A 26,308-nucleotide genomic window follows, 5' to 3' on the forward strand; every position below is an offset into this window, starting at 1 on the left:
ACAAGTGGAACGCCTCTGACAGTCTCGCCTGCATTATGCGAGTTGATATACCAGCAGTGCTGACTTTAAAACAGCTATTAAATAATTATTAAAAAAGAAAATATGATAATAAAATACTATGTCCATTTACCCAACATGACCTTTGACCATGATCATATGACCTCAGACATGTGCAAAACAATCATTACCCTTATGTCTATGTTTCATGAACTACATGTGTAGATCCATAAACTTTCTAAGTTATGATGCCAATTAAACCAAGAAGTTTCTATGACTGGAGTTCCAACAGGCAACAAATTTATTCAAGCAGCTGTTCATTTCTAAAGAAGCACAAAAGAAAGAACGGCAGTTAAGACCTTTTTGATGTTTGCCTTCGAAGCCGCCAGTTTCAGTTAAGAAATCCGAAGTGAAATTTTACGAATATCCATTTGGATAAATTTTCCATCTTTTATATTAATAAACAAACAGACATTTGTACGCATGACAATACATCAATAACCAAGCACTATTACGCTGAGATATTTTCCCAGATTATATCAATTTACCTCTAATTAGTGAAAAAAATTAAGAATTTGACCTTTACTGAAACCAGATTTTAACACTTTTCCGATCGTTTGCGGCTAATGAAAATTTCAAAAGTGGTCAATGGAATATTGCTATTCATTATTGTATATGCCAGATGAGTGCCCGCACATGCCCAGTCGAGGAAATTTCAGTCATATTTTAGGACATATTGCATAGTTTATTTTCGCATGCCTCCGAATTATGTACTACACATAACCAGACCAGATGCGGCGAAAAAGTAATTATCATCATGACCATTCCCTTTATGACCTATATAGCTGCAGTCATGCGGGAATCATTTGTCTACACGATTGCAAGAGATGTGAGCAAAGTGCATGCCTGACATACTTTCTGCTGGTGGTTTTTAACCTTGCTCAATAGGCTTTAATTTGCTGTTACTCCATCTCATTTGAAACCTCCTTGATTAAACAAATACATGTACCCCCCAACACTGCTAAAGTTTGTTGACCCTAAATGACCTTTGATTTTTTAAGTTTCTATGAACTAGATCTATAAACTTTTAAAGTTATGATGACGATTCCACAAATACCCCCTACATTATCAAAGTTCATTAACCCTAAATGACCTTTGACCTTGGTCATGTGACCGGAAACTCGCACAGCATGTTCAGGGATACATAATTACTCTTCTGTTTAAGTTTCATCAACTAGATCCATGAAGTTTCAAAGTTATGATGACAATTCCACAAATACCCTCAACATGGTCATAGTTCATTGACCCTAAGTGACCTTAGACCTTGGTCATGTGACCTGAAACTCAGGCAGGATCTTTAGTGATACACTATCACCCTATGTCCCAAGTTCCATGAACTAGGTCCATACACTTTCTAAGTTATGATGACATTTCAAAAACTTAACTTTGGTTAAGATTTCAATGTTGACGACGCTGTCACCGCCGCCACCGTCGAAAAAGCGCCGCCTATAGTCTTGATCTGCTCTGCAGGCGAGACAAAAATCATTCATTTTGAATGATTTTGAATTACTGTTGTATAACAAGATAGGAAATTTATCCACAAGGCAAAATGACATACCCTGATTAATAACCTAATATTTTTGCTCAATAATATTTACAAATGGATAAGTATTGTATATTTCATAGATCAAGATTCATTCATCAACATCTCATTAGATCATATCAGAACCTCAGCCCCCTACTCTTTTCCAGTAAGTGTGAAAAACAACAATGTGAAAATGAACATAAATTGTAGTTTTATACATGTTCAGCCCCTACTTTCTACCGAGCCCCCCCCCCTTCAAAATCATTCAGTTTGCGTGTCTGGGAATCACCCTTGAAAAACGAGGCAAAGAAAAATCATCCATAAGGCAAACAAAGAAAACATGTGTCAAAAATTTCATATTAGAATGTACCATGTTACACATTAACAACTTAATATTTTTTTTTGTTCTTTTAGATTGAAAAATGGATGGATATAGTATATTTCAGATATCAAGTTTCATTAACTGACATTTCAATAGAACTTTATTAATTGGAATGTTACCATACAACAATGACCTGAACAATCTTCAATTATGACAAGAAAACAAAACATGATCATCGTGTCAGCACTGGGGTAACTCATTTATACTTGATAGAGCACTTACATTCATGTAAAATGGACAGGAAATATAATGCAGAAGGCATAATCAATAGAGCTCTGTAAAGAGAATATTCTCATTGACATTAATATCATTATATGGCTTTCTATAAAATAACTGAGAAAAATGGGTTTAAACAGATGGCTGGGAGCAGAATAATACTTGTGTCTAAATCATGAATTAAATCATGAATTAAAACCTTAAGCCAACTGTTGCTTGAAAAATAGTTGCAATGAATTGCAAATTATGAACTGTGTGTTGTGTGAGACCAAGCACATCTGGCAGTCTCACCTGCATGATGCTATTCAATATAGCAGCAGTGCTGACTTCCAAAACTACTGTAGAATATTACAATACTATGCTCAATGATCAAGGTTAAATTTCATTCAGGGTCAATTGGCCCTAAATGATATTTGACCTTGCTCATGTGACCTAAGACTTGTCAGTGGTTACCACCATGCCCACAATTCATAAACTATATCCATTTAAATTTTATGACAGCAATTTAACAATACCCCCAAAATGGCCAAAGTTCATTGACCTTAAATGACCTTTGACCTTGGTCATGTGACTTAAACTCAAGCAGGATGTTCAGTAATATTTGATTACCCTTATGGCCTAGTTTAATGAACTAAGTTCAACTATGCTGTCATTAAAAAAAAACTTAACCATCAATTAAGATTTGATGTTGACGCCGCCGCCTTCGGAAAAGCGGCACCTATAGTCTCACTCTGCTATGCAGGTGAGACAAAAATATGAAGATTGCCACACTTTTTCTGAATGACTAAGTACTGGTACTTCATGAAATAACTTTTCACTTACAGCTGACTTTTCATTTCACAATGCACATTATTCAAAAACACTGATTCATAGTATTTCTGAGAATTTGTATTGATTTGAAGTAAAATAAACTGTCTACTATTTCTAGTTCGAATTGTGGTATTCCAAAGTTAATTTAGAAAGGCATTTCGAAAGACTTCCACCGCCAAATTCATACTGCTCCAGTTAACGATTCTCCATCTTGATGTGCATCCTCTAGCACTGGTAGGAACTTCATAGATGTTTATCTGTAGTCTCAAAGGTACTCATACAGGATGAATTTCATCCATACTACTTGTTTCTTCACTGTAAGAAAAAAGAAAACATGAGCAACATATTTCATTGACAGTCATGCTTTCCATAGTGTGTTTTGTGCCAAACAAAAAGGTTGAGCAAAAACTCAACTAAACATATCCTCTGCTGCAATACAATGAATGACTCAGTACTTTCATTGCTCATTTGAACAGTTCCTACTCTTAAAGGCCAAGTCCAACCAAACAATTTAAAATGAACAAAGAGAACAAATAGAGAAAAATCAAGAAAGCATATTCCTGAATATATCATCAAAATAAGTGGATGTGAAATTTTTAAAAGTATCAATTATCTTGCTTATTTTTACAATCTGCAATCAAATACATTTCTCCAATCCCGGTCATTAATTGATGTTGCCATTGAGACACACATATTTATTTTGTACATGTGAAATTAGAAAACAAGAAGATTACGTTAATTCTATATAAGGGAAAACATGAAATGCTTGACATATCATGCAATAAAACAACAAAGAAAATGTGTGACATTCTGTATCTGTGATTTAGATATCACTGTTTTGTGCAAATAATTGAAAGTTTACTGTCTTATCTTTCTTATTTTATATCTGATTTCAATAAAAAAAATCATGTTATACTTGTTTAATATTTTTAAGTGCATTCATATAATCTTTTTGTTTGGGTGGACTTGACCTTTCAAGTCCTTTCACAATAAAATAAACCACCACCAACTCTCAGAATGAAAATAATTTGTAGGAAAGGGGGTGAATACAAAAATGGAATGGTGAAAATTTGACAGAAATAGGACAAGGAATGAGTAAGTTACAGCTGTTTAAAACAAATTAGGTAACTCAGATTATAAGAATCTCAAATTGACATATTGGTGAGTAGTTTTGTTACAAATGGAAAGTACAACTCTCCAATTTTGCTGTGTACTTATAACACCCTGTGCTTTCAGTAAAAATCAAATACAGGGTTATTATATTGGAGAGGTTTGATAAAAAAATCCATTGAATAATTGCCTGAGAAAATAGTATTTTATGAAATTCATATCACATGACCTACATGTATTGGGAACTACTCGCATCAAAAAATCACAAATTCCAAATGAAATGAGTTTGATTCTCAAGTAAAATCAAGCACTTATAAAATTTCTTCCATTGATTTTCACCAAACCTCTTTTATTTTGCATTCTTATAAAAACATTAGTACCACGGTGAAGTTCCCCTTTAAAATAATATTACCTTGGATACCTTAATTGTAAATCAAAATACAAATAGCAAATATATCATATCATATCAAATGGAAATTTAGGTCATTTTGTGTATTTGAGCAAATAATAGTTGTCTTTACCTTTAACAAGGCCATCACCTATATAGTCTATTTCAAATGCCCATATAGATATAGTAATAACTGCTCCTTTAAGTTTTCTTTTTTAATTATGACAATATTCCATTTCCGCTGCATGCCCATAAAGCTTCTACCACCCTAGAATTTGAGGATAAAAGCTTGCTCACAAATTATAAATTGTTCACAGAGTGTGATTGTTTTTTTTTTGCACCTTGGATGAGGGGCCTGCTATTATCTCTTTCTGACTGTCACCAAGAATAAAAAAATCTCAATTATTTAACCACTGTTATAATGAATATAAAATCAAAACTCTGAAATAAGATTACATATGACACACATTCTCAGACATTCCCATTTTATATTCATCAATTTATTAATTTCTACTAGAAACTATTCCATTTGTATATAATATATGATATAATTTTTCACATAAAATGAACTTCCAAGTATCTGACAATTGCAATTTAGTAAGGATTAAATCTGAATTATATTATTTCTCTGTGAAAATTAAAACAAAATAAATAGAAGTACTGGCATATACAGTAAAGCTGATTGGTCAGGAGTGTACATAGTTTAAGTTGACAAGCTAAATAATTATATTCAATATCAATTGGTAGTTTTATCAACAAAAAAGTAATATAAGTTGTATGTATTGTACAGCAATATATAATGCATACTTACTAAATGAAAACATATAATAAATATCATTTTAACAATTGAAGGGGAATCCAACCCAAATAAAAACTTGGGTTTAAGAGGAAAAAGAAAAATCTGACAAGTTGATAGTTGAAAGTTTGAATATCAGGCAAACAATAAGAAAGTTATGATTTTTTTTTAGAGTTGTATATAATATTGATAATCACTACACCCATATATGATGTCATACGGATGTAAGGCAAGGACTATACTCTTCCATCTACTGCAATACATAAAATAGTTAAATGTAATTTTGTTCAAAAGTTTTACATCCAATTATATATATATATTTTCATGAGGATATAAAACAATATACTACCTGGGTCATATTTAGATTACTACCCTAGGGGAATGGGAGAAACCACAAACCCCTAATAATTTTATATTGACTGGCCTTGAGGGGAACATCAAGTATGTTCAACAGAATCATATTGGCCAGAGTCTTTAGACAAGGGCAATACAGTTCTTTTAAGAGCAACATATCTGATGTTTCCCAGAAGAAGAACAAGTCAATATTACTATTATTACCTAAGTTTGTACAATGTGTAATACAAGCTTTTATTTGGAACATGCCTGTTTGCTTACCATTCCATATGATTTCAGGTTATTCATGAACTTAGCGAAGTAAACGATTTTGACGTAAATTGTTACTTTGAAGTTGCGCATGATGCATGGCGTGCACATACCCTTAACGCATAGAAAATCTTGCGCTTGGTTTTGTGTATGGACTGACTGCGCCGTGCATTGCGTTGGTTCATATTAAAACTTGTTCCAGCCAGATTTCTCAAATACTGAAATTAGCTCCTACTGCACAAGCACACTAGTTAGCAGAAATATGGCTAATCGCATATTGCCCTCTGTTTTAGTACATACATGATACCTATGGCCAAAACCCAGGGAGGGCAATATGGCAAATTATTGGTCGCGGATTGAAAGTAGCGAGCAAAATATGACATTTATTTATCTGCTAAAATGCCTTGTATATGTAATAATTAAGTACATGGCCTATGGGAAAGTTGTATAATTTACAACTTACCCAGTGGCCACTTTGAAATCTAGATGTATAGTCTTTAATAGGGATCTTAATTTTAAAGCAGTCATAACTTTCTTATTGCTTGTCTGAGTTCTTTTTCATACTTTCACCATTCTGTTTTATTTATTTTTCTCCTTTTCAACACAACATTTTATGACCAAGGCTGGATTTCTCCTTTAAATTGCAAATTAGTAAACATTGGTCAAACTCAATAAGAAAATTCCAATCATTCATTTCTAGAGTACTACAAGTTACATAAGTTACTTCTTTCTAGAGCATAAGTTATAGTTGAACGGGAATCAAGCAGCAGCAAGAGCACTCAACAACTACATAAACAACAATGGCAGCAGGAAGCAAAAAAAGGTGATTTGAAGGGGGTTTTCTCAAAGGAGAATCTAGTCCAGGATAGAAGAGGCAAGTGGCGGCTATTTTAGATATCACAATACAGCAATGTCCCCATATGACATAAAATATATCTTGTTAGTAATGATGACTTGCATATATTACTTTGTTCATACATCGCGAATTTCTGCGGTTTGGTGCTCATTTTTGTGAAAATTAGTTTTCCCTATTCATACTGTACATAATAGATTATACAATGGCCTATAGCAGCCATTTTGAATATCAGGAAAATAGATATTTTGTCAAAAATTATTTTTTCAGAGAGTATTTCACTCCTGCCACACGATTTCATGCATTTCATAGCCAATGTGCGGACAATTTTAGGATTTTCATGGGTATATTTGCATATTCTGGCGGCCATATTGGATTTTGCCAATTTGCGGAAAATGCTCAAAGTTACACCAGTCGCATCATCAAGATTCGTAATCAGCTCCCTCGAATTGACAAGATACTATAAAAAAATATTGCATATATAAAAAACAAGGTTTGGTCAAGTTTCTATGGGACCTATCCTGGACTAATCCAACTGATTTAAAACATGGTTAAAACATGTGGTTTTAAGACACAATCATGGCAATTTACAATGCGAGTATATAAAACTTACACATATTTCACATAAAAAAATAACAATTAATTGAATAAAATGGGATGGATGGAATAAGATTGATAGGATACAAACAGCAAGGTTGGGAATATATTTCCTTTAGAAGTGATGAATAAACACAGCTGTTACAAGGATGAATAAGCAAGTTTGCTGATACAATCTGAGCATGGGCAGATATTACATGTATTTGTTCCAAAATCTATAACTCATGATATGAACTCTTATATCGCAGTCACAGTGGTTTTCAAATGTGGCTTGGTGCTATAGGACGGCAACACCATTATTAACCTGCAATAAATGTATTTACAGCAAAAAAGTTATCCAAGCACAGTCCCAGGTTAAATTTCAGGTACCCCATTAACACTGCAGCGGGTGATTTTTACGACCTTCATACCAAAACATGTATACATGTAGGCTCTTGACCCTCACATGACCAAAAACACAAATAACATCAGAATTGCATATATCATTTGCAGTGCAAAATATCTTCATATCCTTACTCTTGTGTCTGTAACCGTGTTTAAGGCCACTGTGAATGCGGTAGCCTAAGAATGCCTGAAATAGCAACACTCAATATATGCATACTCCATAGATTCCAAACACACAGCATCATTGATTACAGAAAGCAGGTTTACAAGAAAAGCTTGTCTCTAGGTGCTTGCAGCTGATAAGTACATGCATTGATATGACTGCCCTACAGAAGCAGTCTATTGTTCACTCACTGTACATACATTATGTCCAGAGAATGTCACTTTTCAATTAAGAGAGTGATTCATTATTAAAAGCATAGATTTAATGAGTACCTTATTTAAGTGCAAAAAGAGACTCCTTCATGTATGAAAACATCTGTTGACATTAGAGGTCATTCTGGGCAAGCTGTGAATAGCCTTGTTGGAATCGTGATGTATATCATTTGAACATTGGCTCACATATAAAAATTTATAAATATGTCCAATGGGAGGGGTAATCTCTTTTGATATATCAAGGCATCATTGCATCAGTTAAAAGAACCACAAGTTCAAACAAAAAAATATCAATTTATATTGTCTTGGATTTCTTGTGCACTGCATTATGGCACTTTCATATTCTTGAAATACATCTCCTTTATTTTGGTATTCAGGTATCAGCATTAGGTTTTTTTTAAGACCTGTCTAAATTTAGAGGGAAATAGAAATATTGCAACAAGCAATTGATGTTTTCTTTTAACACTTGTAGTGAAACCAGGCCAACAAACATTGCCATATTATTTTCTTTTCTGGTTTGCAGGAAATTTCACTTTGAGAATAAATTTGATCTCTTCTGCTCTTTTACAATTGAATTTCTCATTCCAGACTTGCCCCAGTCCAAAACTTTAGATAGCCGCAAACTATCCTCTATTTTACTTTTTGTTTTATTTTGATTAAAATTACATTAAAAATGGTAAACTTTAACATTTTATATCATTTGCACAGTAAATGCCAACTGTCATCTGCTCTTATTAACCAGTCACATAACCAAATCCAATGGCTGCCTAGTGCCTACACAATTGTTTGGGTCTATCTAAAGAAAATATTTTCTTCATTCCTTTTGGTTGCTTGGTACCATGATTGTAGGGTTAGGTATATTTAGTATGGGACTATCAATGAGGCTAGCCCAGTCTTGCAAGAAGCAGTGTATAAAGCAGAGAGCAGGCTTGAGATAGTCTGGTACTATTACTGGCACTAACAAATGTAAAATGCCCTTTGACTGACATGATCTATTCTCATAATAAAAAAGAAAATGGAAACTTGGAAACTGGACAGATATGGGAAAGGAAATAGTATGACTCACCTCTCTGACCTATCACATCTATTTATTAAAACAAGTGGGAAAAAGCAGGACGGAATTGAAAAGGAATGTATTAAATCACTTTAAAACACAACATACATGTCGGGGGGGGGGGGGGGGGGCACTCAGTATATAATGCATAGTGGGTATGTGCCGCGGAGGGGGCCCCCATTTTTACACTCAAATTTCTGTTCCAAGGCATAGTATTTTTGTCTTATTGAGAAAAAGAATAAAGAAATCCGATCCAAGGCATAGCATTTTCTTCTTATCGAGAAAACAAAGAAAGAAATCCGCTCCAAAGCTTCGCATATTTTTCGTTACGCCGTTCCGGTCGCATTGATCTGCTACAATGAGCTGCAATTTTGGTGAAAAGCGGCTGCAGAGCACTGTCCGACCATCGCCTCTGCGCGAGCGCACCCGGCGGCTAGCTGCATCATAGACGCATGCCCGTTCCATAGGGATGCATACGCACTCACACGCTGGCGATCCGTTTCAAGAACCCCCCTTTTCACAAACATTTGTAGTTCCAAAGCACGTTCCGAGGACCCTCCTTTTTACAATAAGCCCGCTCCAAGGCCCCTGTTTTTTGTCTAGCCCGCGGCACACCCCCACCACTTTTTTGGTCGAGTGCCCCCCCCCCCCCCCCGGGATACATGTGTTCACTTATGAATCCTACTGTTGAAAAAGATTATCTATGAAAGAGCTGAGAATCTAGACTATACAGTGCATATCAAAAAAAAAGTTTACCTTTTAAAAAAATCCTGTAAAATTATACATTTGTAATATCCTGAGGATTTTTTCCACATTTTAACATTGGTACAGATCCATTTAAGCAAATGACGATATAACTGTCGAAAAATATTTCCGCTTGAGTGAGCACCACTTACTTTTGAAAAGTTAGTGAAAAATTATTTGCGTAGATCTTTGAAAGAGTTATGCGAATAAAAGTAGGCCTTAATCGTGAAGAACACGTGGGATTTAGCTAGTAAATTTGATTTGAAGATACTTTTACCTTTTTTAAACTTGTTTCCTTGCCCAAAACACTTCAAAGAGTGCATTGCACCCCACTCCACTCCCCCACACACCGAGGCCATCGTGACAATAATCGCTTTACACTGAGCTGTGATTTAACATGAAATGGCTTAGGCTTGATTTTCATTTTGTTAATCATTGTCAAGCTTGAAAAAAAGTGTGGAGAAAGAAATATTAAATAAAAAATGAAATGTAAACCCACTTTAAATGGTAAAAAAATAAAGGGTAAAGGTTGTGCTTACTAAGTGTTGAAATTTCAAATTTGGGTAGCAAAAATTGTTACAAAATGCTTGAATGTATCCATTTATTACAATTGACAAAAAGTGCAGTGGGAAATGTATGAGAAATGTTTGATTTCTCCCTTTCCTCTTGACAGCATGAAAACGAGCATTTCTGCACAAACAGATTTCTGCGAGCTTTGAAATAAAATAAAATTGACAGTGCTCACTCAAGTGTAACATTCTGTCAAAACTTTTACTTTCTTTGGATAGATGAAACCCAAACCCAAGATTATATGTGAAAAAATTACCCACATGTTGTAATTTTTTTAATTCCCAGAGCTTTTTCAAAGTGTAAACTTTTTTTTTTGATATGCACTGTATAGAAAGTATTATTTGGGCAATATCATGGTTCCTTTATGTTACATTCAAAATTTTGAATGAACATTGACTTCTTCCACGAGCTCTAAAAAAGTATACATGTACATTCCATGAACACTATCATATATGCACATCATTTATTGGACAAGCAGGGTTTTACAAATAATTTTTGTATAAGTAAAAAAACAAAACTATTTTGAATTGTGCAATTGTGGAATACAATGGAAGAGCTGTGGTGTAGTGGTTTTGACTCTCGCCTTGTAAACAGAGGGTCATGTGTTCGAATCCCACCGTGGTCTAGTGTCCTTTGGCAAGGTCTTAATCCACACTTTGCGACTCTCGATCCAGGTGCTAAATGGGTACCCGGTAGGATGCGAAAGATATTGTATGTTTGAATTTGCCAGCGCCATAATGAGGCTGCCATGAATGCAAGGAATGCTCCCCAGGGAGTGGAACTTGTATACTATTCTTGCGGGATTGAAATGAATCCAATGACCGGGGTAATAATAAAGCAATATTGACTGGCCTCGGGGCGATACGACATATATCGCCCAAACTAGATTTATATCGCCCGAGTCGCAGACGAGGGTGATATCAATTTAGTGAGGGCGATATAATGTCCTTTCGCCCCCAGGCCAGTCAATATTGCTATTATTAACCAAATCAGGCATCTAGAGCAAAAATCATTAAATCTAGATATTTTAAATTTTTAGAAACAAAATCTTGGTTTATCATGTTGAGCAGACTGGGCCTCTGAACTTTACCATTGTGACGTAATTGAAATGACGCGTCCACGGCCTGGGGACGCAGTATCCAGCGTTGTCTTAACTTGATTACCATTATGACGTATAGCACTGCGCGGTTCAAGGACGCGTGCAGAAACGCGTAGAATACCCGGATATTAGCGCCGCTTTTTATCGCCCGCTACATTTCCACGCATTTTCTAATTGACTTTCCTAAGCGGGCAATAAATTGGGCCCGTGGATAAACAATTGGAATTTTATTGACCGGCAATTTGATCCCAGTCTTAAGCAGGCAACAATGTTTCAAAGTTGCCCTGCTCAGATGTCTGATACGGTTAATAATATGATGTAACACGCTTTGAGCCATTCTGGGAAAAGCGCAATATAAAAATTGGCTATTATTATTAATTCGTTTAAATGCGGCAAAATATGTTGGACTCAAATAACATGTTTTAGAGCAAAGAGACAGATGGACAGATAGAGAGGGGGGCAACAGACACACAAAAATACAATTTCATAGCACATGATATGGTAAACAAATGGAAAGTATGATTTAAAGATGAAGAGCATTGAAAGTTTATTTCAAATTAAACCTTGCCTTTAGATCATCATTGAGAGTAATGAGAGAAGGCAATATCAGATTAGCCCATCCCTCATCCCTATCACACCTGCTAACATACTGCTTGCCATGACTACCGTTGCTGTCATAGTTCTCATACGTCTCCAATTCTCTCATAAAAGGCTTGTAACAAGTGATAATGTAGAGCCAGCAATCAATGACATCGGCGCAATTCACTCCTTCCATCTTCTGTTCCATTTGGATCCGTATTGGCCTCCTGTCATAGTAACCAGGGTATCCCTCTAAGTCATCCAAGGCAGCAAACAGAGTATCATTTACCTCATACACCTCACCAACTATATTCTATATCAAGGCAAAGGGAAACAAAAACTAGATAATACTGCAGTGCTTTCCTTATATCAAGATTTGCTAGTAGATAGGCCTCACTGTATTTCTTAACAAACAAGTGTAACGCCTCTGGCATTCTTGCCTGCAATACGCACTTCAAGGGCAACATTGCCTATCAATCATTCAACAAATGTTGCCGCACCCTCTCCTTGAGATGCTGTAAGAGGGACACACACGCACCACTCACACACTGCACCAACAAGATCACCAAAGGTCACCACATCACCTGAAGCACTGGCAGCACCTGACACAGCACAACCCTCTCCAGGACGGTGCCAGGTAAAAATGGCAGAGGTAAAAATGGCAGAGGTAATAATGGCAGAGGTAATAATGGCAGAGGTAAAAATGGCAGAGGTAAAAATGGCAGAGGTAATAATGGCAGAGGTAAAAATGGCAAAGGTAAAAATGGCAAAGGTAAAAATGGCAGAGGTAAAAATGGCAGAGGTAAAAATGGCAGGGGTAAAAATGGCAAAGGTAAAAATGGCAAAGGTAAAAATGGCAGAGGTAAAAATGGTAGAGGTAAAAAATGGCAGAGGTAATAATGGCAGAGGTAAAAATGGCAGAGGTAAAAATGGCAGAGGTAACAATGGCAGAGGTAAAAGTGGCAGAGGTAATAATGGCAGAGGTAAGAATGGCAGCGGTAAAGATGATAAAGATATAGGCTACATCATAATAATTATCACCTATGACCGAACTCTTGTCGACAAAATGGGCTATAAAAACTGATTAAATATTATGTTGTTTTTCGTCATTTAAGATCTATATATATCATTTATATATGACTAAACTCAAGCATTTTCTTGCCAAAATGATTTCAATTAGTGACTGCATGATGAAATGATCTTAAGCTCGTAAGCAGAACAACGCTTTGCGTACAAACCCACGATATTTTAAAATGTAAACACCAATGTGTGCAGCCACTAACCCTCTGAAACGAAGAAGTTCGTGTCTACGTCGAACTAGTTTCATAATTTAAACTGGATAAAAAAATAACTGAACATTCTGTAATAAAAGTATTTTTTTTATTTCCATATCACGATGGATCATGATGAATAGATATTGATGTCACTGGCGGATCCATGGGGCACAGCTGGCCCGTGCTCCCCCCCCCTTGAGAGGTACAATTAAAATCTTAGCAAATATGCTAACTCAAGTGTGCCCCCTTTTTAAAGCGAGACCCTTTTCTGCTTGCTAATTATTTTTGTGGACGAGTTAGCTAGTAGGCTGAAAACTTTTTTGCGTGTCACTTTTCAGGAAAATGTGCCCCCCCCTTGGAAGCTGTCCCATGACATTTTATGCACTAAATAATGATTCATAATTGTTTTAAAAAAATATTTGAGGAGCGTCAGTGAAATGATTTGTCTCTTGATGTATACTAAAGATAAAAAAAAATATTTTCTTTTATAGAAATTTACATTTCATTAATACTTTCTATACACCAAATATGGGAAAGCTGCTCGCAATGACGTCATCATTAAAATATAAAAGTATAGCTTTTTTAATCTTTGATTGATTTCCTAAAACCCTCACCAATATCATTTTATTTTTATTTTTTTGCTATTCTACAATGAATTTTAACTGAGGTTGATCTTCCCCTGTAATGAATTAAGTACAATTGCGATCAAGAGTGTGCTTCAAATTTGAATACTAATACAGCGATTTGACATGAGAAGGCCGTCCATGAGAGTCCAAAAAATAAGATATTCTAGCCAAAAAGGTTATCAATTTGGTGCAGACGATCTATCTATGATTTTAAGAATGTCACCCTTTCCATTATTGATAGTTAATCTATGTAGGGCTTACATGCGGGGGCTGTTTGATTTTTTTTTCATGGGGGTTTAAGACTCTTTTTACCTACATACCACTATGACCTCTGCCATTTTTACCTCTGCCATTATTACCTCTGCCATTTTTACCTCTGCCATTATTACCTCTGCCATTTTTACCTCTGCCATTATGACCTCTGCCATTATTACCTCTGCCATTTTTACCTCTACCATTTTTACCTTTGCCATATTTACCTTTGCCATTTTTACCTTTGCCATTTTTACCTCTGCCATTTTTACCTCTGCCATTTTTACACCGAGCCCTCCAGGACAGCATCTACGCTTTTTGTGAGGGTTCAAAGTTCAAGGTTCGATATAGCCGCAGTGCTGATTTTGAAATGACTATACAGTGCGTATCAAAAAAAGTTTACACTTTGAAAAAGCCCTGGGAATTAAAAAATATACAACATGTGGGTATTTTTTTAACTTATAATCTTGGGTTTGGGTCTCATCTATCCAATGAAAGTAAAAGTTTTGACAGAATGTTACACTTGAGTAAGCACGGTCCATTTTTGTAAAGCTCGCAGAAATATGTTTGCGCAGAAATGCTCGTTTTCACGCTGTGTCAAGGGGAAAGGGCGAAATTACGCTTACCCTGCGAAACATTTCTCATAGATTTCCCTTGCACTTTTAGTCAACTGAAATAAAATGTATACATTCAAGCATTTTGTAACAATTTCGCAACCCAAATTTAAATTTGAACATTTAGTAAGCACAATCTTTACCCTTTTTTGTGCCAGCTGGATCTGAGGACATAACTGAATCTGAACAAAAATTTATATCAGACATCTCCAGCATTTTTTTCACTTAGTTTTTATCATTTTATCCTTTAATGTGGGTTTACATTTCATTTTTCATTTAATACTTGTTTCTCCACACTTTTCCCAAGCTTGAAAATGATTAACTAAATGAAAATCATGCCTTAGCCTTTTCATGTAAATCACAGCTCAGTGTAAAGCAAATAACGTCTCGATGGCCTCAGTGTGTGGGGGACTGGGGTGGGGTGCAATGCACTCTTCGCAGTGTTTTGGGCAAGGAAACAAGTTTTAAAAGATAAAAAATATCTTCAAATCAATTTTACTAACTTAATTCCATGTGTTCTTCATAATTAAGGTCTACTTTTATTTGCATAACTATTTCAAAATTCTGCGCAAATCATTTTTCACCAACTTTTAAAAAGTAAGTGGTGCTCACTCAAGCGGAAACATTTTTTGACAGTTATATTGTCATTTGCATAAATGGATCTGTACCAATGTTAAAATGTGGAAAAATATTCAGGATATTACAAATGTGTAATTTTACAGGATTTTTTCAAAGTGTAAACTTTTTTTTGATACGCACTGTAGAATAATTATTCACAAAAAACACCATTCATATAATAATAAAATACTATATTCACTGACCTTACATGACACTTGACCAAGATGATCAGTGATATTTGATTACCCAATGTCAATATAACCATAAAATTTTGAAGTTAAGACGGCAATTCAACAAATACTCCCAACAGGACCAAAGTTCATTGACCCTAAATGACCTTTGACCTTGGTCATGTGACCTGAAACCCACACAGGATGTTATGTAATACTTGATTACCCTTTTTTCCATGTTTCGTGAACTAGGTCCATATATTTATTACGATGACATTTTCTGAAGCTTAACCTTATTTTAAGATTTTGATGTTGATTACGACACGCTGCCACTGCCTACACTGTATCCCTCTGCTATGCAGGCAAGACAAAAACTCTATCATTGCTCCATAAAATTGAAAGTATCATTACAATATACTCACATGACCTTCTCCTTCAATGTCCAGTAGGAATGGGATATTGTAAGTTGATGCAATGACCAATGGCCATTTTGAAACAGTCCTTCCTTGACCCAAAAATGTGTATTTTCCTCCCTCACACTGCGTTAGGACATGATGATTCGGCTGCCCTTTCTTGAGGGTTCCATACACAAAGACTTGATGTGCCATATCAATTTTAAATGAGGAATATTATGCTTCCTGTAAGAAAATCAAATTGGGCAATGATTACTATCAACCAACTAAAGTGATACAGTGCTTCCCAGAAACGAAACCAAGATTCATTGACGATTTAATCGTAACTTTATCACAAATAGTAGACTTGTTAAGAGGTTGAACGTTGCATTTTTGAGTACATATGTCCCACTTGGCACAAATGTTCCTTGAGTCAATAGAAAGATTCATCCAAAGAGACACGCTGTATCTATGCAAATAAGCAAGTAATTTGCATAAATTTGCATATTATGTCGATATGGTATAAACAAGTAATTCAGAATATATATTTCACCAGAACTGCCCTAAAATTGGAAATAAAGACTTTGGGTAAGACAGGGAAGAAAATTGTCATTAAATAATTGGGATATCCTTGTTTATTATTACCTAATTTACATAAATTATGCAAATTATAATTTAAAACAGAGTATTTTTTTCAAGAATCCTGAACTGTTTTATAAATAACAGCAATTAATACAAAATGTCAACATTCTACATGAAAGAGAATATATTAGCGAAAACATCGATATGCTTCATGACAGTATTAGTGTCTTAATTTGCTTAGAAAGAGGGCAAATATGTCAAAATGTATGACGTGATATTGCGCTAAAACGAGACCAAAACAACCTCTATGTCACAGTCACACTCACGAATCAGACAATAAAGCGATCAATGGTATGTCATTCGAGATAACACAATCTCAACACAATAGCTTCCATCTGCGTCTCGCTTTTGTTGGTGTGTCTGCCACACCGTAATCTATGATATATACGGGCAAAATGCATTTCGGTATCGGTAAAACACTATTAATTTTGTTTTATTTGTTTATAATTTGTTTCTCTTGGAAAATTTACAGGAGACATTGCTTTGCAGGTTATTGCTTTAATGAAGCTCTGGCACATGAATCATGACGAATGTACCCCACCTCAATCCATATATTAACTTTGTTAAAATATATATTTTTTGGAGACCCCAAAGTGGCAAAACTGCATCTCCCCGGCATTCCCGCTACTTTACAAAACCAGTTTGACTTGTATTATCAACTTGGAAAACACAGATATATGGGACATCAGACAACATGATTCCTGAAATGAAGTTTTTTATTTTTGTTTATTTAAGCCCACGGGAGCCCTCCTAATTTACCCCATCTCCTCTCCGTATTTCGACTTTAAATAAAGAAAAAAAATATCATGTTTTAAAGCCATCGGCAAGGCAAATTGCGGTTTTTGGTATAATAAAGCAAGTTTTATATCTATATTTTTATATTTACATTCATCATTATTGATATTGTTATAATTATCATTAATATTATTATCATTACTATTATTATTACTATTGTTGTTCTGCCGTTTATAAAAGTGCTCTAGCACAGTAAAGGCTGTAACCAAACAGGAGCATGCCTAGGATACCCTTTCCCTTTTTTGTTTTATGTATTATTAGTTTATTGTCTTTAGAACTCTTAAAAGATTACTTTTGTTGTATTGATCCATCCATCCAAAAGTCATTTGATATAGCGCCTTTTCCTTTCGCTTACAAAGCGCTGCACACACACTACTCCATATTTGTTTTGGCCACTAAAACAACTGTTCTACACCTCGGAATGATCGGTCTAGTCCATGCAATTAATTGTCCACTTAGCAGAATAGATGGGATTTAATGGCCTTCTTGAATTGTTCAACAGAGGAGGCCATCTTCACTGCAGCTGGTAGGTGATTCCATAGTTTTGCAGCAATCACAGGAAAGGACATTTCACCCGCACGTCTCTTGGAAAGGCGTTGAATTCTTGGAAAGGCGTTGAGTGAGCCAGATTGACGAAGATGAACGAGTAGTACGGACTTGAGAACGACGAATGAGAATGTTATCGATGTACTCCGGGCTTCTGTGGTTGAGCGACTTGAAGACTAGCAGCAAAATTTTGAAGGCTATCCTCTGTCTCACAGGCAACCAATGGAGTTCCAGTCGGAGAGGTTCTGTGCGAGTCCGAAGGGGAGCAGAGAAGACAAGCCTAGCGGCAGAGTTCTGTAGTCTCTGAAGTCGGTCTAAGTCCTTCTGGCTAAGAACGCTGAAGAGACTATTGCAGTAGTCCAGTCTGGAAAGAACAAGAGCCCTGACAGCAGCATGACATGTTTGCTTGTCAATAAAACGTCTCACTCTCCAGAGGTTACGAAGATGAAACTTGACGTTTCTGCAGACCAAGGTGAATGCTGTATGCACTGCGGAATGCCGTAGTGCAATGTATGTGGTCTGGAAAACTGACCCGACACAAGAACGCGGCTACTTCGATTCTCCAGATGAGATTTGCAGAAGGCTCAAATGTTATACCAAGATTGCGAACAGACTTACAAGGCTGGAAAGATTTCTCGTTGTCAGTCTGACATCCTTCATGAGATCAGATGATAAATGATGTGGCGAAGCAGAGACAAAGAATTCAGTCTTTGCATCATTGAGTATGAGCTTGTTTGCCTTCATCCAGTCATGGATTTCAGTGATACAGCAGCTAAGTTTGTGAATAGGAGTATCAACTGCCACTGGATCCATTGGAACAAACATGGTGTAGATCTGAATGTCATCTGCATGCATGTGGAAGGAAACATCATGAGATCGAAGGATATCTCCAATTGGACGAACATAGAGTGTAAACAACAGTGGCCCGATGACAAAACCTTGCGGAATGCCGTAGTGCAATGTATGTGGTCTGGAAAACTGACCCGACACAAGAACACGGCTACTTCGATTCTCCAGATAAGATTTCACAAGTTCAAGGGCAATTCCTCCAGCTCCAATTGATACCTTGGAATAGATTGAGGGGAAAATACTCTTCAACTGACATGTAGAGGAGCTGTGGTAAATTGAAGAACAGCCACATGGCCCTTTATTGATTCCACTCTATGTTGAATTTAAATATTTTGAGAGCCCAATCGGAAGAAAGATACATTTCTACTACACACATTAAAGCCTCTTTGCGTTCTCCTCTTGAAAAAACAAACAAACATAGAAGGCATTGTTTTATATCTTATAAAATAAGTTCGTGTACGTGACGGTGGCCTGTCGAAGTTGCCAAAACCGTTTATTTTGTTTTGACAATATATATTTAGAATATCGTCTAAATGAAGCCCTCATATGGAAAAGGGCACTTATTAAAGGCAGCATCTACATTATATAGAGGAGGCCTTGGCACTGGGAAGGGGGCTGACGCTTGTTTAATTTCTTGGGACCAAAATTTTACATTGAACTTTATTTGATTTTCAAATTTACATCAATTAATTTTACAGGAAAATAAACAAAAAGGATTGCACTACAAAATGAATTTTTTGGGGTAACGTTTCTTTTTTTTGGTCACATCTGCCGGAATTCCAGGGGGTGCTATCTATCGAGAATAATACACGCAGCACACCCCCCCCCCTCTTCCGGAAAATCTTGCGGGTGCTTCAGCCCCAGCTTCCAAGTACCAGGGCCTCCTCTATATAATGTAGATGCTGCCTTTAATAAGTGCCCTTTTCCAGATGAGGGCTTCATTTAGACGATATTGTCAAAACAAAATAAAGGGTTGGGCAACTTCGACAGGCCACCGTCATGTACACGAACTTATTTTATGCGATATAAAACGATGCCTTCTATGTTTTTTTTTCAAGAGGAGAAAGTAAAGAGGCTTTTACTCTGTGTAGTAGAAATGTATCTTTCTTCCGAATGGGCTCTGAAAATATTTAAATTTAGAATAGAGTGGAAGCAATAACGGGGTTTGAGTATTATAGAGCTTACGTGTGGCTTCTTTTTTAAATGTACTACAGCTCTTCTGCATGTCAACTGTAGAGTATTTTCTTCTCAATCTATTCCAAGATATCAATACAAACAAAATTAATCTTTTGAGAGTTCTAAAGACAATAAAATATTTTTGAATATATAAAGCCAAAAGGGAAAAGGGTATCCTAGGCATGCTCCTGTTGGGTTATAGCCTTTACTGTGCCAGAGCATTATTACAAACTGCAGAACAATAATAATAATAAGAACATTAATAATATTATTAATAAAGATAAATATGAAATATAGATATAAAAGTTGCTTTATTATACCAACAAGTGGAATGCCTCTGGCCGTCTCACCTGCATCACGCGGTTCAATATAGCAGCAGTGGTGACTTTGAATACTACTCTAACTCGCACAAGATGTTCAGTGATACATGGTTACTCTTATGTCCACTTTTTATGAACGAGACCAATAAACTTACAGAGATATGATGGTTATTCAACAAAAAACCCCAACATGGCCAAAGTTCATTGACCTTACATGACCTTTGACCTTGATCATGTGACCTGAAACTCGCACGGGATGTTCAGTGATACTTGATTACTCTTGTACAAGTTTCATGAATCAGATCCATAAACTTTCAAAGTTTTGATGGTAATTCAACAGATTAACCCAATTCGGCCAAAGTTCATTGACCTTTGACCTTGGTCATGTGACCTGAAACGCGCACAGGATGTTCAGTGATATTTGATTACTCATATGTCCAAGTTTAATGAACTAGACTGATAAACTTTCAAAGTTATGATGGTAATTCAACAGATACCCCCGATTCGGCCAAAGTTCGTTGACCCTAAATGACCTTTGACCTTAATCATGAGACCTGAAACTTGCACAAAATATTCAGTGATGCTTGATTACTATTATGTCCAAGTTTCATGAATCATATCCATAAACTTTCAAAGTTATGATGGGAATTCAACAGATATCCCCAATACGGCCAAAGTTCATTGACCCTAAATGACCTTTGACCTTGGTCATGTGACGTGAAACTCAGGCAGGATGTACAGTGATACTTGATTAACATTATGTCCAAGTTTCATGAACTAGGTCCATATATCGTCGGCCTTATGCCAAAAGGGCCTTAACCCGATTTTAGGGGTTCTGAATATTTTATAATAAATTTAACACATTTCATGTAAAACTTAATAACTTAACACGTTTATCGAAATTGGCTTCAAAAGCAAAAAAACGACCACAAACTTTTGATTATTAGAGAGGCAAAAACCTTTAAATGCCATTATCTCCGAATGGCCAAAAGCAGTTAAGGCCCTTTTGGCATAAGGCCGACGATATTTTCTAAGTTATGATGACATTTCAAAAGCTTAACCTCAGGTTAAGATTTCGATGTTGATTCCTCCAACATGGTCTAAGTTCATTGACCCTAAATGACCTTTGACCTTGGTCATGTGACATGAAACTTTAAAAGGATGTTCAGTAATACTTGATTAACCTTATGGTCAAGTTTCATGAACTAGGTCCATATACTTTCTAAGTTATGATGTCATTTCAAAAACTTAACCTCAGGTTAAGATTTGATGTTGACGCCGCCGCCGCCGTTGTCGGAAAAGCGGCGCCTATAGTCTCACTCTGCTTCGCAGGTGAGACAAAAACGCAATTTGCCTTGCTGGTGACTTTTAAACACGATATTTTTTTTATTTAGTGTCGAAATACAGAGAGGGGATGGAGTAAATTCGGAGGGCTCCCGTGGACGTAGGCTTAAATAAACAAAAAAAAACTATCTTCAGGAAACATGTTAACTGATGTCTCATACATCTGTCTTTTCCAAGTCGATAATACAAGTCAAACTGGTTTTGTAAAGTAGCGGGAATGCCGCGGGGGAATGCAGTTTTGCCATTTCGGGGTCTCCAAAAGACATATACTTTAACAAAGTTAAAATATGGATTGAGGTGGGGTACATTCGTCATGATTCATGTGCCAGAGCTTCATTTAAGCAGTAACCAGCAAAGCAATGTCTCCTGTAAATTTTCCAAGAGAAACAAATTAGAAACAAATAAAACAAACTTAATAGTGTTTTACCTATACCGGAATGCATTTTGCCCGTATATAGCACAGATTACGGTGTGGCAGACACACCAACAAAAGCGATACGAGAAGCCGATGGAAGCTATTGTGTTGAGATTGTGTTATCTCAAATGACATACCATTGATCGCTTTATTGTCCAATTCGTGAGTGTGACTGTGACATAGAGGTTGTTGTGGTCTTGTTTCAGCGCAATATCACTTCATACATTTTGACATATTTGCCCTCTTTCTAAGCAAATTAAGACACTAATACTGTCATGAAGCATATCGATGTTTTCGCTAATATATCCTCTTTCATGTAGAATGTTGACATTTTGTATTAATTGCTGTTATTCATAAAACAGTTCAGGATTCTTGAAAAAATACTCTGTTTTAAATTATAATTTGCATAATTTATGTAAATTAGGTAATAATAAACAAGGATATCCCAATTATTTAATGACAATTTTCTTCCCTGTCTTACCCTAAGTCTTTATTTCCAATTTTAGGGCAGTTCTGGTGAAATATATATTCTGAATTACTTGTTTTTACATATCGACATAATATGCAAATTTATGCAAATTACTTGCTTATTTGCATAGATACATCGTGTCTCTTTGGATGAATCTTTTTCTTTTGACTCAAGGAACATTTTTGCCAAGTGGGACATTTGTACTAAAAAATGCAGCGTTCACCCCTTTTTTTGCAGTTAACAAGTCTACTAAAATACAATAGACAAATGACCTACAGTACCAATGTAAAGCTTAGAATCTCCTCTTTCATCTGATATTATGTAGATTATTCCTCATTCACGCATGAGTGAGCAAAAACAATTTTAAGAGGGGATACCAAAAAAAGTCATTTTGGCGGGCTGTATCTGGGTTTCAAAAAGAAAACCACATTTTTAAAAAGTTCAATATCTGCTCTTTAATTTGATACCTCAATTACAGAAAATGGTCAAGAAATAACGAAGTGCTGGTTATTTTAAAGAAGGCTTGAATTTCAATAATTTCATAAAATGAAGGTTTTACAGGCTAGCGTTCAAACTCACTCGACACTTCATTTTGTTGACGATCAGCCACGCATTAAGTCTTTTGTTAACCATGTGATAGCTTCTGCGGGAAACCTGTAAAAACACGTTTATTTATTGAAAGTATGGAAATACAAGTTTCGAGGGAACATAACTTTTTTACTTCTTGACCATTTTTTTGTGAGTAAGGTATCAAATAAAAGAGCAGATATTGAACTTTTTAGACATGTGATTTTCTTTTTGAAATTCAGATACCCCCCTCCAAATGAGTTTTTGGTATTCTTTCTTCAAATTTTTTTGCTCACTCATGCGTGAATGAGGAATAATTTAAGTAATATCAGATAAAAGAGATTCTAAGCTTTACATTGGTAGGTCATTTGTCTATTGTATTTGTGATTAAGTTCTGATAAATCGTTGCTTAATCTCCATTTCGTTTTTTCTGGGATGCACTGTACAACAATCTAGGAGTTTTAAGAGGGGCAAGAGACCCAAATTTTTGGTCATGTCATAATGTGAACAGGATATTTTCTTATGATTGTGCAGGTAGCACAAACCTACATAGACCTGTCAGCGTGAAGCTCTTTGCTGCAGTAGCGTAATGTTGAACAAAAAAAATGAATATAGTGGGAAACCAACATGCATATGATATGGCAAAAGTCCCAAAGCAAGCAATTTTTTTTTACCTTATTCAAAATGAGAATTTAATTTTAACTTTGTGATAGATTTCAGGATGCATGAATGAAATTCAGAAAATAACATTGTCAGGAAAGAAATTTAATACAATCAAACATGTGTTTGCAATATTTATCAGACCTGGTGAGAGTACCGGTACATACTTGTAAGTTGTACAGTAGACCAAAAGCTTCGGTCTCTGTTATGTTGGTTGTTCAGCTGAACTCCGTTGGCTTCACTCACCAAATACAGAGACTGAAGTTCTAGCGCGATCTGTACAGGGGACAGACGGATGCCAGCTGTCTAGTTGTACATATGTTTGGAATATTTGGAACATCCAACCTCAATTGAGTATGCATAACTATGCAAGCATTGGAAACGTTTATTACCCCCCCCCCCTTCCGAGTTCAAGTGTACCCAGGTTGATGTAATATTTTGTACAAGTGTTTCAAATATATACAGTTCTCAAATCCTTTGGAACAAGTTGGCTTGTGTCCAAACAGAAAAATAAAAGAATAAGAACAAGGAAAAATCAGACAAATAATGAGAAAGTTATGAGCATTTGAATATTGCAATCACTAATGCTTTAATGCTATGGTGATCCTCCCATTGGCAATGCGACAAGGATGCGTTATGTCATGTGTAAACAACTTTCCTTTTTTGGTTGTCTGTTGATTGTTGATCGTTCGTACTTAAAATCCACTCATTCAATGAACAAGGTTATAATATAACCTTGTTCTCAGTTATATCTCCATGTGTGACAAAATAAGGGTGGCAATGTTTGGCTTATTTTCTCTTTTTCTTTGGGGCAAATGCTTGATTTTTTTACACTGACAGTTTCCATTAGACCTGTTAATTTATACTGCTTGGCTCTTATTTAAATTTGATTCTTTATATCATTTTTTTTCTTAATGAAAAATAGAGATCAAAAAATGAAAATTTTCTTGCCATATTACTTTCCACCAATAGAGGGCGTACACAAAAATATGCCCAAAATTCAAGTTTTTGAGCGCTCTGGTGAATACAAAAATTATTCCCACATTACTAATGATAAATAAATTAAAAATGTATGGAAATTAGTAATTTTGGTCACTAAAGTGATATTTTAATGATTTTTTAAAGTGTGTGCTCTATACAGCATTGGCATACCATAGTCCTACCTGTAGATTCTCCACAGGCCAGATTGTAGCAGTGAACAAGTGCTTAAAATCGTAGGATGAGTGACTAAGAGTACTAAGTCTAAGAACCCCCAAAATGTCTCCTTTTTCTTAAGGTGATACATCATCCATGATGTATTTTTTAAAAATCTGAATTACATGCTCTCCTATTATTAACGATAAACGAACACATGATCTACTAATAGTAATGATGAAAGAGGCAGTTTAAGTGAAATACCATCAACTTGATGTACCGGTACGTGGTCCCTGGCAGCCGAGCTGTGCCGGGGAACAACCGAGTAACGTTACGGCTCAGATTCAGAGCTGAGCTAAGCCTAAGGCTAAGCGGAGTCAGTTGGAGACGCTTTCAAGATATTTTAAGGGTATAATCTTCTACTTTAGCCTAACGTTATGAATGGCACAATTCAAAATTTTGATCAATCATTAGGCCTATATCAAGAAAATGCTCAACTTACCCTCCTTCGGCCCTCGTTGTTTGAGACTGAACCAGGAGCAGGACGGTGCCGGTACGTCCAGAGAGACAGATCGAACCAAACTACCGGCCGGATGAGTTACCCGGGTATAGCTAGCTAGCTGAGCTCGAGAGCAGCGCTAGCTGAGCTATGAGCTAGCTAGCTATCTAGGGGGCGAGGCCGGGGGGGGGGGGTACCGGTCAGGTACCCGTACTTAGATTTGGTTTGGACGTGGGCGTGCGGCTGAATGTTCAAAACCAAGCCATACCCAAATTAACGTGCCATATTTGTTTTAAAAAAAAGTATCATTACCCAATGACTTGACAAGCAAAAAAAATAAAATAAAAAAAAATGGACCCATGTTTAAGGCCAGTATATAAAAATTGGGGACTGTTTAGGGATTTTCCAGCATAAAACCATACCTATATGTTTAGGGATTTCTTCAACGAATTGTATTGTATTACTGTGGATTTCTTCCAAAATAAAGAGCGACCCATTCGTACCGTATGCCTTATTTCGTGAGAACCGAGGGATGAGGGGATATAATCACTGAGCTGCTCGATATATATCTTTGATAAGGATATGATATCGAGGAAGCTAGCTTGCTAGTATAGCTGCAGCTGCAGCTATGGAATAATAAAAAAAATTTAACCAAAAAAAATCTGAAGGAAAAGATTTCCAGTGCTCAGCCAATCATATGGCAATGTAGAAATTTGCAAAGAGCTATAATATGGTTTAACAAGAAAATGGACGGATATGTTAATATAAAGGAGACAATGGTAAAAGGAAAGTGTTTTATTTTTA

The 26,308-nt window shown here is 36.0% G+C and overlaps 1 protein-coding gene across 4 annotated transcripts; it reads right to left on the bottom strand.

Moving 5' to 3' along the window:
* Nucleotides 1-2,704: 2,704 nt before the first annotated feature.
* LOC121410484 (putative gamma-glutamylcyclotransferase CG2811) lies at nt 2,705-25,577 on the bottom strand. 4 transcript variants are annotated; one of them, XM_041602615.1, is made up of 5 exons: nt 25,508-25,577; nt 16,119-16,334; nt 12,202-12,455; nt 9,163-9,180; nt 2,705-3,305 (listed from the first exon to the last, which is right to left on the bottom strand). In XM_041602615.1, the coding sequence occupies exons 2-5, from the start codon at nt 16,302-16,304 to the stop codon at nt 3,266-3,268; spliced, it is 498 nt and encodes a 165-aa protein (XP_041458549.1). In that variant the 5' UTR covers nt 16,305-16,334; nt 25,508-25,577; the 3' UTR covers nt 2,705-3,265. The 4 variants fall into 4 exon arrangements, with proteins under 4 accessions (XP_041458549.1, XP_041458550.1, XP_041458548.1 ...); XM_041602616.1 differs by lacking the exon at nt 9,163-9,180; XM_041602614.1 differs by lacking the exon at nt 9,163-9,180 and having other exon boundaries at nt 12,132-12,455.
* Between the last annotated feature and the right edge of the window lie 731 nt (nt 25,578-26,308).

This window comes from Lytechinus variegatus, chromosome 3 (genome assembly GCF_018143015.1).
Source record: "Lytechinus variegatus isolate NC3 chromosome 3, Lvar_3.0, whole genome shotgun sequence".
NCBI lineage: Eukaryota > Metazoa > Echinodermata > Echinoidea > Temnopleuroida > Toxopneustidae > Lytechinus > Lytechinus variegatus.

Coding starts and splice junctions, on each gene's coding strand:
- LOC121410484 (XM_041602613.1), bottom strand. CDS start 16,304: ATGGCACATCAAGTCTTTGTGTATGGAACCCTCAAGAAAGGGCAGCCG. Junction 12,456..16,118: donor ACATTGAAGGAGAAGGTCAT/GTGAGTATATTG, acceptor GCCTTGATATAG/AATATAGTTGGTGAGGTGTA.